The 14,201-nt window shown below is 44.2% G+C and overlaps 1 protein-coding gene across 4 annotated transcripts in view; it reads left to right on the top strand.

Moving 5' to 3' along the window:
- CREB3L2 (cAMP responsive element binding protein 3 like 2) overlaps nt 1–14,201 on the top strand; it is a 127,285-nt gene that overhangs the window by 103,197 nt on the left and 9,887 nt on the right. For all 4 annotated transcript variants that reach the window (XM_025213467.1, XM_006031811.2, XM_025213466.1 and 1 more), the window contains exons 6-8: nt 86–232; nt 1,109–1,167; nt 2,533–2,601. In XM_025213467.1, the coding sequence (XP_025069252.1) occupies nt 86–232; nt 1,109–1,167; nt 2,533–2,601 (275 nt within the window). The remainder of the gene's footprint in view (nt 1–85; nt 233–1,108; nt 1,168–2,532; nt 2,602–14,201) is intronic.

Genomic DNA, 14,201 nt, shown 5'->3' on the forward strand with positions numbered 1-14,201 from the left:
ATCCCATTCTCCAAGATCTACTGATTCTTGGATGATCTTAACTATTTCTCTGCCTTTCCTCACCCTTCATCACTGGTGCATGCAGAAACTTCAGGGGACAGGTCCACTGATCTTGACAGAGGAGGAGAAGAGGACTCTGATAGCAGAGGGGTATCCTATCCCTACAAAGCTACCCTTGACAAAAGCAGAGGAAAAAGCACTGAAGAAAATCCGCAGGAAAATAAAAAACAAGGTAACTTTTTTTTTTTTTTTTTAACCTTGTGGCTTTGCTAAATGATTCCCTCATGTGAAAATGCTACAGTAGCTCTATAACAGTGGTCTGTAATGCTGTACAGGATCTCAGATACTGTACTGTTTTGTTACATGAAGATATCTTTCCTTCAACACACTTCTAAACTTACCCATCAGAGACAGCACCCCTCTGTGCCCAGGTACATACTTGGCACAGATCACTGTGTCTTCCTGTCTGAGTGCCACTTATGGTAATGGGACCATAAAGGTGCTAATCTGTGTCTAGCCTGGTTGCTAACTAGTGCATCGAATCACATCAGCCAGCTTTTTAGAAGAAAATGTATCTCTTTTCCTTGTCTAGAGAGAGCCTCTGTGTCCTTTTTACTCAGTGATGAGACTTCCACCTGTTTTGTGCTTCTAAATGCTCCTGTGCATCACAGTGCCCTGCTCTTTATTCCCTGAGATTCTGAAGTTAGAAAGCTGAAATGTCCCAAGTGCCTAGCTATTCTTTTAGCCTAGGGAAGGGCTGGTCTTCAAAACTGACCACTCTGGTTATCTGTGCATAATCTTGCACATCCTTGAGCACTGAGGTACACAGTTGCTTCTATGGCAGATAGGGTGCATGAGTGCACAAGTAAATATAGGAGATGTCGTTGCAGTGTACACATGTGGCTTGGCACGTATTAGAATCATAAAGAAGTGAGCCTGGAAGGAAACTCTCAAGGTCATCTAGTCTAACCCCCAGCCCAAGGCAGGATCGTCCCTCGATAAGTGTCCTTCTTATGCCTGCCCTGGAACCAAGTAAAGCTGAAAGGTTGGTTCTGTAGCTTCCTTTTACTATAAAAATGTTTGTATGGTGCTTTTCCTTCCCTCTTAGATTTCTGCCCAGGAAAGTAGAAGAAAGAAGAAAGAATACATGGACAGCCTGGAAAAAAAGTAAGCCAGCTTCCCTTTCAAACTAACCAATGACACCAGTTGCTGAAATGGGAGGGTATCCTAGCCAGCTGTTGAGTTCATGTAGAATGTGTTTCATATGCCACCTAGTGGTAGTTTAAAAAGAAAGCTTTTTGTCCAGGAAAGGAGACGGGTATTTTTTTTTAGTTCTTCAGATAAAAACATATTTGTGAGACAAATATTTATATGTCAAGACTCAGCTCATTGTGGTGGGTCTTCTCAGTTTACAGTAGCATTGAAGCAGAATATAAGGTGGTAGCAATTCCTAAGTGTAGCTTGTTCCACAGACCTCAGGTTGATTGGCTGTTCTTGGTTTCACTGGGGATGGTATCCTTGTGTCCTAGGGTGTATCTTGAACATAGCACTGGAAAAGCTTTCCTGGGGCATCAAGTCCACTGCCTTGCATTTGCAGACAGTCATTAACCCAAAGAATCCTCAAAAGCATCACTTCAAACCCTCACGCATAATTACAAGGCACATACCCAAAACACCAAGGACACCCTCTAATGTGTCATAACTTAAAGCAGGGGAAACAAGGGCACTCCTAGTGTCCTGCCACTTTAACACTGGCATTTTCCAGCATTTGTATTCTACATGGCTACATTGCAGGATTATCTTGTTCAGTAGGCAGGCTTGGGCAGCTGGCCTCCTCATGAGCAACTTCCTTGTCTTCCAGTGGTATGATGAGCAGATGAGAGGTAAAAGGAGTTGAGGACTGCTTGGGGGAGTGAGGAGGAGGTGGGGAAAAAAGCATGGGAATAGCCAGTCTCCTTCAAAAAGGACAATACAAATTCTTCTAGTGAATTTGGCCCCCAAAATTACTGTGCTGAAGTGCCAAAACTCTCTTCTTATTTCTTCCTTGCACCCTGTGCCAAAGAAGACTGTACATCCTACACTTGAGAGGTATATTTTTTAGTATGATCCATAGCTTATTTTAGTATCCATTATCCAGTTTTCCATTGCAAAAAGAGATTTTTCTGGGTAACTTTTAGTCATGAGACTACATAGTGGGACGGACCTAGGAAGCTCATCTGAACAGATTGTCTGATGTTCTGTCTCTGCCAAGAAAGAATCAGTGCAACTGATGTGGATTGAACTGTGCTGACCTCAAAACCTTAGTCCAGGCTGGTGCAGCCTTTAGTTGCTAAATGTCAGGTGTAACTATTACAAGGCCTTTTATATCTGGTGTGAAGTCAAAACATTGAAACAGAAGTTTGTAGCAGTGCTTTTCCCCCTAATATAGACAGGTCCATAGAGTTGTCCAGGAAAATCAAGTTGGAACATGTTCAGCTCTTCATCACAGTGTCTAAGTGTGACTTTTTTTTCTTCTCCTTATGTCTTCCCCAGGGTTGAGTCCTGTTCCAATGAAAACAGTGAGCTGCGTAAGAAAGTGGAAGTCCTAGAGAACACAAACAGGTAGGGGAAAGAAAGAAAAACCACTGGACTATTTTCCAAAGGAAAGGTGGGAAATCTGGAAAATATGGGACCAAACAGAGCTTTGGATGACAGATCTGGCTGATTTGGTTATTGACAAAAAAGAAAGAGGAAGCAAAACTCCATATGGTGACTTCCTGTTCAGTATTAAATTAGATGTCTGGATGTGATGCTTCAGGCCAGGTTCTCCTTCCAGGCTGTTGTGAGTTGGGATTGCTTTGTGTCAGTTTTCAGTAACTCTGTCAGTGACAGAAGAAGTCTCAAGGCCCCTGCTACTCTTAGGAGGGGAGAGGTCCTACTCTGGAACATAAACCTGCAGAGGAGCTCTGAGGCCCTAGGTTAGGAGCCTTTCCTCATTCTTCTGGGATTACTGTTTATCGTTAGAACTGGTGCCCTCCATCATCGGAGAACTTGCATCAGTTTAGACATGCAGTTTTCTTTCAGAGAGAACCAGTTTTTTACCTCTTCCCCCTACTTAAGTACTTGATTTAAAGTAGGTGAATCAAATGTGGCTTTCTCAAAGGGCAACCATTTCACAGTTGAGCTCTGAGTGGGAGGCTAGCTGAAAGAGATGACTGTTCCTTCATGATCCAAGGGCTACAGACTTGAGCTCCTCATGTTTTTTTTGATGGTAGCAAATTCTACTGAACTTGCGTGTCCCTTTTGAGCTTGTCCTAGATGAGCCTGATGCAAATACCTACATAGATATGTCCCTGTGGTGTTGCTGCGGAATGCAGCAGTGTCATTGAAGCATGAAAAGTGGCTTTTGCTGCAGTAGCTGGGGTTTAAAGATAAGGACCAAGAACTTGACATGGGCGTAGGATTTGTCTGGCAGCCAGAGTATTGCTAGTTGAGTGGCACGTGCTGTTTCTAATCTCTGGATCCAATCTCTAATTTCATGGAAACAGCCCCTGTATCACTGTAATTTGCTGGAGAACATCTCCCACACACCACTTGTGCATACAGACATCTGCTGCTTGTATGAAGAGAACCAGGCCATCTCTCCCACTCCTTTGCCTGTCACCCTGCTCTGCCTTGCATGTCAGTAGGAATTGCTGCATAGGATCAGACTAGGTCCAGCTATGGCAAAAAACAATGAAGTGAGCAGTTCTGGACTAACCTACCAATAGCAACACACGGAAAATTATCTTGCTTCATAGCCCTTGTCTGCACTGACAACCTTGGTTTACATGAATTTACTCTTACTCATGCCTTACCCCCACCCCCCCTGCAAAAAAGACTTGTAATTTTTCTCCCACTCTTACTGTTTTGTGTACTAATGAAAAGTGACATTATTTTGAATAAACCTCTAAGCAGGAAATTTTAACGTCTTAATTCTCTGATGCTCTACTATGAGGTGTTATCCCTAAATATTTTACATGTCATATACGTAGAATTAGTTTTGTAGTTTTCATTCATCAGGCTTGTCTTTGGGTGTTGGTCTTAATGTTTTTTCTCATTTGTTCCACTTCCTTTTGGAAAGTAAGTTTTACCTCCCAGCACTAAGTTGGTCTTCAATGATCACTGCCTCATTCAATGAATAGTTAGCAATATGAGAGAGAGATATGAATATATATATATATTTAATGAATAGGTAGCAATACAAGATGTATATCATCTTCCTCCTTCAGTATGGCCCAGACTTTTAATGCAACAGTCCTCGACCTTCTTAGCCTTAAGCCACCCCTTGTTAGATTCAGGGCAGTCCTTGGAAAATGCCAGCTCTTTGTTTTCGCTCATTTTTTGACTATAGAAAAACTGAGTAACTCTTCCGTTGCAAAAAACTCAAAGACCAGAACAGGGCAAATCGTTTTGGGAACTATAGATAGGGACATATGCAAATCAAGGATGCAGGCGGCTAATTTTGCAGGCACATCGCGGGGCTGGCCCACAGATTGGTAGATGGCCCCAAATCATGGCTTAATTACCCTGATTAAGCCCACAGAAGCCATTAATGGAAACATTAAGCAATCTAAGCATTGAATTAAACTGTAAACTGAAATGTCGTATGAAATTAAAGCTATGCACAATATGAATTCTAACTAATACCATCACTATACTTTTATTAAATCACATTGTAAAAAGCAGTTTAATCGATGCCAACCTTGAGACAGGCAGTCCATGCTAGCTGTTAAATGCTAACATGCAACATCCAGTAGCAGTTGCTACTGACATTCTCTGTCTCTGGGGTGAACAGTTGTCTGTATACTGAGATGGCACACTAAGCACTGAGTTGGTTGGAATGGTGAGGCAGCATTTTGCCAGGGTGTACAGATGTGAAAACCAGTCACAAATAGAGTCCCAAAACACAGATACAGGCATTTGGCACTCTTTGACAAAGTTCATGTAAACAGCACGTTTCTTGTCATGCTCTTTCTGGCATCCAGGGACTGATCTCAGTAGCTGAGGTTCACAACTCAGAACAGGCACCTGGTTGGGGTCCAAAATGCAAACAGCAGTAAGGAAGGAGGTTATCTAAACTGCAGTGACAGTACCTGTAGTATTGGTTTAGCTTTACAGCTATTGCCTGGGACAGGTCCCTTTTCCACTGGTTTTCATGATGAAAGCTTGACAGTTTTTTATAATGCCATGTCTTTGACCCAACTTATCAAATCCATCTGTTTGTTTGTGTATGTGGTGGATCACAGCCTGCTAGCTTTCAAATAACATTAGAAGCTTCATGAACCTCATGGCATTTTCTGCCACTAACTTCACTTGATCTTGAACATCTCTTTGTTCCAGGAGATTGCAAAGCTTAAGCATGCACTGTGTGCCGGATGTGATTTCCAGCTCCTTGCTCACAAACTGCTGGTAGTACTGCATATGCTTGGCATGGTAATGGACCACACTAAATCATGAATTCCACCTTGTGAGCACAGGCTATGGTAGCAGCAACAAAGCTGCCTGTGAGTCCTTACTTTGACTAGTGAGGGATTCACTGTACTGGAGCTTGCGGCCTGGACAGTGCTTGAAGGCTTTCTTGAAGGTGAACGCCAGGCTATCCGTATTGGGGAACTGCATACACCAGATGTCACTTACTAAAGACAGAATGTGTTCATTGTAGGTGATGTGACCTGCATTGAGCAGCATTGCTTTGAGTGCATGTACATGGATGGCATTTTCGGACAGAAACGCTGAGTTCTTGTTAAAGTCTAAGCCATAATTGACCATTGCCTTCACTGCAGCCTGAGTCACAGTAGAAAAATTGACAGACGTGAGACGCAGACTGGCTCTGTTTGAAAAACAGTCAAGTCCTGGTTTGTCCAGCTCCCAGGTACAAATAAATTGTGCCAACACAGTTATCTCAAGGGTCAGTAGCTTGATTGACCACAATGGAGAAGGATTCATACTCTGCCGATGCAGACTTTGTGGACTGTTCATGTGAAGCAGTTACCGTAGGGAGATAGTCTTGGCGAAACTTGTTCACCCACAGAAACTTGGCAGCATTTGGCACACTTTGGTTCAGTCCCTTACGGTGATCAAGTTTCTCCAATGGGATGTTCACCACTGCGAAAGCCTTCATGAGGGAAAATGCCATCACTCATCTTGTCATGCTGCTTTCCACGGTTTTTGTAAGGTAGGACGTGGTTGCTTGTTTCTTGCTCTGACCTTCAGCCTCTGCCTTTCTCTTCATGTGCACCTTGGACTCTTAAGTGTTGCTCTATACTAGTTTTCCTCAACACACCCAGAGTCATTGCAGGTGGTACAGAACCATCACCTCCATCTGTTTAAAGTCCTTGCAATATACTGCCTAATGCAGTCCAGAGCTGAAACATATTTGGCGTTCTTGGAGGTTTTCTTATCACTGTTCATCCCTGCTCAGTCCTCCTCGGGATGCTGCTGCACCAACATGCCTCCAGCTGCTTTAAAGATGGTACCAAAACCCTGCCGCTTCCCTAACTGACCCCAGACTGGTGCCTGTACTGAGTCTATGTTACAGGCTCAGCCTTTCATTTTCTCCACCCCCTTCACTCCAGTGTTTCACGACTACAGGGTTTCCCAGCCTTTTCTCTGCTTATGAGTATGTTGCATCCCCCTGCCCCTCCCCCAACCCTGCAGCAAGCCCACCAAAACCATGGAGCCTGCTGTTTTTGCAGAAAACATCTGATCTCACGTTTTCTGTGAAAAATACAAAATCATGAGTTCGGTAGGTCCCTAACTATAGATTCCTATTTGAGCCCTCTGGCTTCATCTTGTGAATCATGACTGCACAGGGTGCCAGGGTGCCCTGGTTGAGAAGTACTTATTTAATGCATGCTGTCCAAACTCCACTACGAAGGCAAAATTATCAAGTTCTTCATCGGCACTTATGTGGTGTCTCACTGCAGTACCCAAATGCTTCTCCAAAATTTATGAACGTGCTTCGCAAACCTTATGAGGCAAGTTGGTAGATCTGAGGCATAGAGGAAGTAGTAGAGACTTTTGATGATTTTGGCCTTAAACTTGGGTGCTCAAAGTATTTAGGACTTGTATTGCCTTTCTTATTTTTTCCAAGCAGAGCTCCAGGCCTCTGCAACTACATGGGAGTGTTAAGCACTTCTTTAGATTTGACCCCAGGCATCTCACGATAGTAGCATATGAGGAACGTATACAGTTTGGTAGCCAACTGTGAAAAATGACTGTTCCAATTACTTGTTTTTCATCTCTTAAGAGTTTGGTGGCAGAGCAAGTATAGCAGTATTTGTTCTCTGGTTTGAGGAAGTGTTTGTTCTCTGGTGTGACAATCAACCATAGGATGTTTCTTTCTCTTGTTTATTCTGTATATTCTTCCCTCTATCATTAATAGGCTCCCTGCCTCACTTGATGCAGCCTACTTCAGTAAACAACCTTGATTTACTCCCACAGCAAGTCCAGGTCTCTGAATGAGGCAGAAGTCCTAGGGAGAAAAAAACATGTGATCATGTAATTAAGGCCTTCATGCCAAGGTATGCGCACCAGGGAGGTCAAATCATGGTTATGAGGGTTACTTTAATCCTGTCGTTTCTTAATTTTTGAGGGCTTGACATTGCAATTTTAATGACTTTTAAAGTATTGTATGTTGTTTGTTTGTTGTTTTAGCAAAATCAAACTAAAAGCCTAAAATTCCATGATCTGAAACCATGCTGATGCTCTTTTCTCCACCCCTGAGTTGGGTCATCAGTGAGATTTGGACCTTTAGATTTATAGAACAGACTTCTGCCATCTGAATAACTGGAAGCAGCAGTAGTAGTAGGGCATTTCTTCTGTGTGTGGACAAGTCAGTAGAGGAGGATGAGACTTATGCTTTGCCAGCGAGTATCATGGCTATTTGCTAATGCCAGAGGGAAGCAGAGGTTTGATACTACTGCATATAGTTACAGGTTGTGAGGGGAGTCTCCTCTAGTAGTTACAAACTTTTTTGCTTCTGTAACCTTAGCCTGTCTGGTAATTCAGATTTATGGTGAGACTCTGGGGAACCTTGAATGTTCTCATACCTCAGAAACCATCTCTTGCAGAAGGCTGATATCAATGAAGACATCCAACATCACCTTAAAAGTGCAAGTGCAGCCTTCAGACGCGTGAGGAATGTGTGGGTGTTCAAAGGTCACAATATCAGATCCAAAACCAGGCTCATGGTTTATTAGGCATTCGAGATCCTCACCTTACTGTAAGGAGCTGAGACAGCTGAGATGTGGACAGTGCACAGGAGACGCTTCAAGTCAATGGCGAAATACCATCAACACTGCCTGCACGAGAGCCTTTGAATCCAGTGGGAAGATGGACGCTCTATAATTCACATCCTCTCACAAGCAAATGCTATGAGCATCGAGGCGATGATCATCCAGCTCAACTTTGCTGGGCCAGCTATGTCATCTGGATGTCTGACTCCAGACTCTGAAAGCAAATTTTATTCTCCCAGCTCAGTCAAGGTGTACTCTCAAGGGGAGGGCAGAGAAAACGCTTCAAGGACTTCCTCGAGGCCAACTTGAAACAAAAAAATGCAACATTGTCATCAACTCATGGAAGACTATCTCCCAGGGTCCCCTCAAATGGAGGAAGAGTATGCTGCAAGGATCTCAGTTCTTTGAAACCTTGCAATGACAACAGGAGATGGAAAAGTGAGAGTACAAGAAATGGCATGCTGCGGACTGAATCAAGAATCCAGAGCCAACCCACCCTGCACAGAAACATGTGCCCGAGTTGCAACAGAATCTGTCAGTCCTGGGTTGGCCTAGTCAGTCATCTTCAGATCCACAAATAAAGCAATCATGAAAGATGATTGTCCTATATATAACACTTTTGCAGTAATTACATACCCACACCCACATATGTCTATGTATAGTAAACTTTTTTTACTCCTGTAATGTTAACCTCTCTTTCATCCTCTCCTATCAGTCCCATCCTTAGGTTCTGTATCCTCCATCCCATGCCTACCTCTCGGCTCTTCTTTACCATCATCCCATTTCTTGCCCCTTCCCACTTCCCAAGGCAGGGGCTTTCACTTTTGTCCCGAGGTTCAGGGCACAGGCCTTGTGTCACTGGATGCCAGGTGGGCTAGATCTGAGAGCATGGGAGTACTGGCTTCCACTCAGATTTCTAGTGCCCAACACAGCAGTAGCCTCTAACGTTAGGTGAAGTAATTGCAGGAGAAAGTCCTACTCGGTTGTTCTTTGGGATGTCACTTGCCAAGTGTGGTGGTTGTCAGGGAGGGGCAGTGATTGGATGGAGCATGCTCAGTTGAGCTCTTCAGAGAATTCAGTTGCCAAACTCTGCGTAACTTCCACTAAGTGTGTATGAACAGAGTTTCAGAACCTCAATTTTTGGAGATGTTGGACAAACTTCCATGGGGATGAAAAAGACGCATCTCTGATGTTATTCCCTTGCCAAATTTTCAGGTCCCAGCTGCAAAGCACTAGGGCACTTGGACTTCTCAATGAATTGGCTGTAAGAACTATACAACAGAGATGAAATCACCCTTTTTTCCCTTATCCTGCGATATGTCTGAATCCTTGGAGCAACTCCCTCCATCCCCCAAATTCCAATCTGTGGCCAACATTTAACTTGGAAAATTTCAGCCAAAATGTTTTAAGTGTGGCCAAGATGCACGCAGCTGAAAGCAGGCCCATGAACATCCACACATCTCAGCAGGCAAAGAAAGAAGCTGGGGATTGAGATGCTGGCGAGCTGTTCTCTCATCTCTTACAACATTTTCACTGATATGAGTGGGTGACTGCTGTGAATTTTTTTGGCACTCTTACTGCTAGAACAGCAGCATATGCTTCCCTTCATAATTTATATGACTCAACCTTGTCAGTGAAACCCATCCAGGGCCCTTTCTAGGCAGCTCTCTTAAAATTAAGGAAGTGTATTATTTGTGTAACTAGTGCCCAGCAGTACCAACTGAGACTAGGGCCCCATGGTGCTGTCCACTCTCCAGACTCATAATAGGAGGAAGTCCCTGCCTCATAAGTCTTAAATAGAAAGATAGGAAAAGTGGGAGAGGAAGAGATTTTGTTCAGTCACCCAGGTATTCACTGATGGACCTGGGAAGAGAGTGCAGGTTTACTGCATGCCAACCAATCCCCTTTCAGCTAGGCCATGTGTGCCTCTCATACAACAGCCTGCTTAGTGGATAGGAGACATGAAGATCAGGGATGAAATAGTATATTAGAAAATTGGGATTTACAAGCATTAGATGGAAGTGATGTTGTTTGTTGCTACCTATTTCCCCAGAGAGGTAATAGAAATTGGATCCTTCCTTGCATATACATCACCTTTGGTATGAATACCCTTATGCTGTGTGCGCAAACTGTGAAAGTACACAAGTTGGTCATTGTAGTATCTGGGATCAGGAATAAGAGCACCAGAGATGATGACAGCAGAAAGCCAGCTGTATTGCTTTCCAACCTGCCAAAGATCAGTTCTAAAAGTAATGGTTTTATAAGGTAAAATCTGGATGTTCTTCCATTGAAGTCTAAGAATACTCTACTGAGGCCTTGTTCCTGTTCCCACTTGCTGTAAGTGGGAAGCACAAGCTTGCAAACAAGCCATCATGAGAGACGACGGTATTGCGTTAGGCGAAACAGCAACAGAGTTGTTAAGTCTTGTTGATGAACAAGGCTATTCCTTCATTTGACTTTGATGAGGCCATTTTACTAAGCTTTCCTGGGTGATCCGGGAATTTGACAGCATGTTGCAAGGAAACATTTTAAAATTGCGTTCCTTTATTTTAAAGCTTCCTTCATTAGAACTAAGTTTGTCAGCCCTGGAGCAACTGCCTGTTTTTGGGAGCTGGTCAACATTTTTGCATTTAAAAAAAACTTTGTCATGAAAAACATTGTGGGAAAGTCTCTTTCTTTGGGCGGAGCTTTTCTGGGTTTCGATTAAAAGCTGGGAAACAAAATGTTGTTTGGGGATTTTCTTTATCGCTAAGGAATAAAGGAAAGGAGGATGAAGGAATGGAAGAAAATGGAGAAACCATTTTTTGAGTTTTGAAAAAATAAACTTTTTTTTTTCTTTTTTTTTTTTTTTTTTTTGCTCTGTCAATGAACAGAAATTCCATGGAGAATCTTGAACAAAGCAAACAGCTTGTTTTCCTTTTTGCCCCCTATAAAAAGTGCAACATGTTTTGGTTATTACTAGCTTTTAAATGTAAGCACTTTGTTTCTGAAAGCTTCCCTGTAATGTCACACATTTTGTGCTTGCGCCCTACTACAATTTTCATTCCAGAGAAGAGGGGTGGGGGGAGCCTTGGATTGCAACCAACCTCAGCAGTCAAAGGAGTCCTTCCAAATATATGTAGACATGCCCAAAAATAAGACATCACAGACTGGATTGGATTTGCTGGCAAGACTTGGAAGGAGAGGGAGTCCTCAGCTGCTTTACAGCTTGACTGTGAGGAGCTTCCATTGGCAGTAGAAGCGTGAAAGCACATTCGCACCTCCTACTAGGAGGTGACCCTCTAATTGAATATCACTGGGAAATGTGTCAGACATAGCAAGAATAATCCCCTAAGGTGCAACCCCCTTATCTGCACTGCCTTGGGATTTCATTTTTTTTTCCTGTTAAAATTCAGCTGTAGGCAATATTTTTCATTGGAAGTAGTCTTGACCTTCCTCCAAATATTCAGTGGTTTGCCTCTTGGACTAATGTGCCTTTATTTTTGAAGGGGACAAGACTCCTTTTCCCTCCTTTCTTAAAGAAATCTCATCTCAGCTGTGGCCTAATAACAAGAAGGTAATCTTTCTTGGGGAGAATAACTTTTTTGAGACTTGAACTCTGTCTCAGCCTTTTGGATCGAACCGTAAAACAGTAATAAAAAAGACTCTTCCATTGGGTGGGAAATGATGAGTCCATTGCCATATGTTTCCCCCCCAGACAAACTGGCCTTCTCTTGTCTTAGTTCCTGGTTGTTAATTTGAAGGGCAGTGGAAGTATTTTGACCCCTGACACCGAGTTATTTTACCACTGAGAAAGAGGCCCTGTGCGCATGAAGGTAACTCTGGGAGAAACTTCATTACCATCAGTGAGTTTGCCCATTGCTTTCATTGGTGTCAATGAGGCCCAGCTTAAATCCATTTCAAGATGGGAAGTGGAACTAGTGATTCCCCTGCATGGTATGTGTGAGAGAAGACAAGCTGAGGAATCTCAGCTTCTTGGATTCCAGGTCTTTGGGGGCTCCTTGCAAAGCTGGATTTCAGGACTTGACAAGGTAAAGCAAAGCTAAGCAAAACTAGTGAATTTGCCTCCCCAGCATCCTATCCCTCTAAAGAGCAATAAGCTCTGTAGCTATCTCAAGGCTGCTTCTGCTCCTTTTATCTTACCTCAAATGCTTGTGGATTCCTTCTGTCATAGTTTCATAGTAGCTAGGGTCAGGAGGGACCTGATCAGATCATCTAAACTGACCCCCTGCTGCAGGCAGGAATGAATGCTGGGTTCACAAGACCCCAGACAGGTGATCATCCAACCTCCTCTTGAATTTGCCCAAGGTAGGGGCAAGGACCACTTCCCTAGGAAGCTGGTTCCAGATTTTGGCCACCCTTACTGTAAAATATTGCTTCCTGATCTCTAACTTAAACCTATTCTCCATCAGCTTATGACCATTGTTCCCCATCACCCCAGGTGGTGCTGGGGAGAAAAGAGCTCTGCCTATTTGCTGATAATCCCCCCTGATGAGTTTGTAGGCAGCCACCAGGTCCCCCCTCAGCCTCCTCTTGCTGAGGCTGAACAGGTTCAGGTCCCTCAGTCTCTCCTCGTAGGGCCTGTCCTGCTGCCCTCTCACCAAGCGGGTAGCCCTCCTCTGAACCCTCTCCAGGCTGGCCACATCCCTCTTGAAATGCGGCGCCCAGTACTGGACATAATACTCCAATTGTGGCCTGACCAATGTCGCATAGAGGGGGAGTATCACCTCTCTGGATTGGCTTGAGATGCATCTTTGGATGCATGACAAGGTACAGCTGGCCTTGCTGGCTGCAGTCTGGCATTGGCGGCTCATGTTCATCTTGGAGTCAATAATGAGGCCAAGATCCCTTTCCGTCTCTGTGCTTTCAAGAGTGGAACTCCCCAGCCTGTATGTAAGCTGTAGATTCCTTCTCCCAAGGTGTAGCACCCTGCATTTATCTATGATGAACCCCATCCTATTCTCATCTGCCCACTTTTGTAGTCTGTCTAAATCTAGTTGCAGCGTCTCTCTGCCTTCGAGTGTGCCCACCTCGCCCCACATCTTAGTGTCATGAGCAAACTTGGACAATGTGCTTTCAACCCCCTTGTCCAAGTCGCTGATGAAGATGTTAAACAGTGCGGGCCTGAGGACTGAGCCCTGGGGTACCCCACTGCTCACATCTCACCAGGCTGAGTACAACCTGTCCACCACTACTCTCTGGGTGTGCCCCACCAGCCAATTTTTTACCCATCCAACTGTGCAGGCATCAATGCCACAGTTGCTTAATTTTGATGAACCCATGCTGATTGCCCCTGAGCATGATCTCCCCTGCAGGCCCCCCACAGATGTGCTCCTTGATGATTCTCTCCAAGATCTTCCTGAGCACCGAGGTGAGGCTTACAGGCCTATAATTACTTGGGTCCTTCTTCCTCCCCTTCTTGAAAATAGGGACCACATTAACCAGTTTCCAATCCCCCGGCATCTGGCCGGATGACCATGAATGCTCATACAGCTGGGCCAAGGGCTCCGCGATTACCCCTACCAGCTCCCTCAACACCCTTGGGTGGAGGACATCTGGACCTGCAGATTTTAAAATGTCTAGCCCTTCCTGAAGATCCCTAACTACATCTGCATTGACTGAAGGCCTGACAGAGCTATCCCCGAGATTGTCCTGGTCCCTGCTCAAGAAAACAGAGGCAAAGAAACTGTTAAAAATATCAGCTTTCTCATCTGACATAGCCACAAGATTACCATTTGAGTCTTGCAGGGGCCCTACATTGCCTGGTGCCCTCTTCTTGCTCCCAATGTACTTGAAAAAGGACTTTTTGTTGTCCTTAATCCTGGACGCTAGCCCGAGTTCCATCTCTGCCTTGGCCTTCCTAATAGCCCTCTTACACTCCCGGGCCGAGAAGGAGTACTCCTCCTTGGTGATAGCTCCTCCCTTCCACTGGTTGTACGCCCC

Source organism: Alligator sinensis, unplaced genomic scaffold (assembly GCF_000455745.1).
Source record: "Alligator sinensis unplaced genomic scaffold, ASM45574v1 scaffold585_1, whole genome shotgun sequence".
Lineage (NCBI taxonomy): Eukaryota > Metazoa > Chordata > Crocodylia > Alligatoridae > Alligator > Alligator sinensis.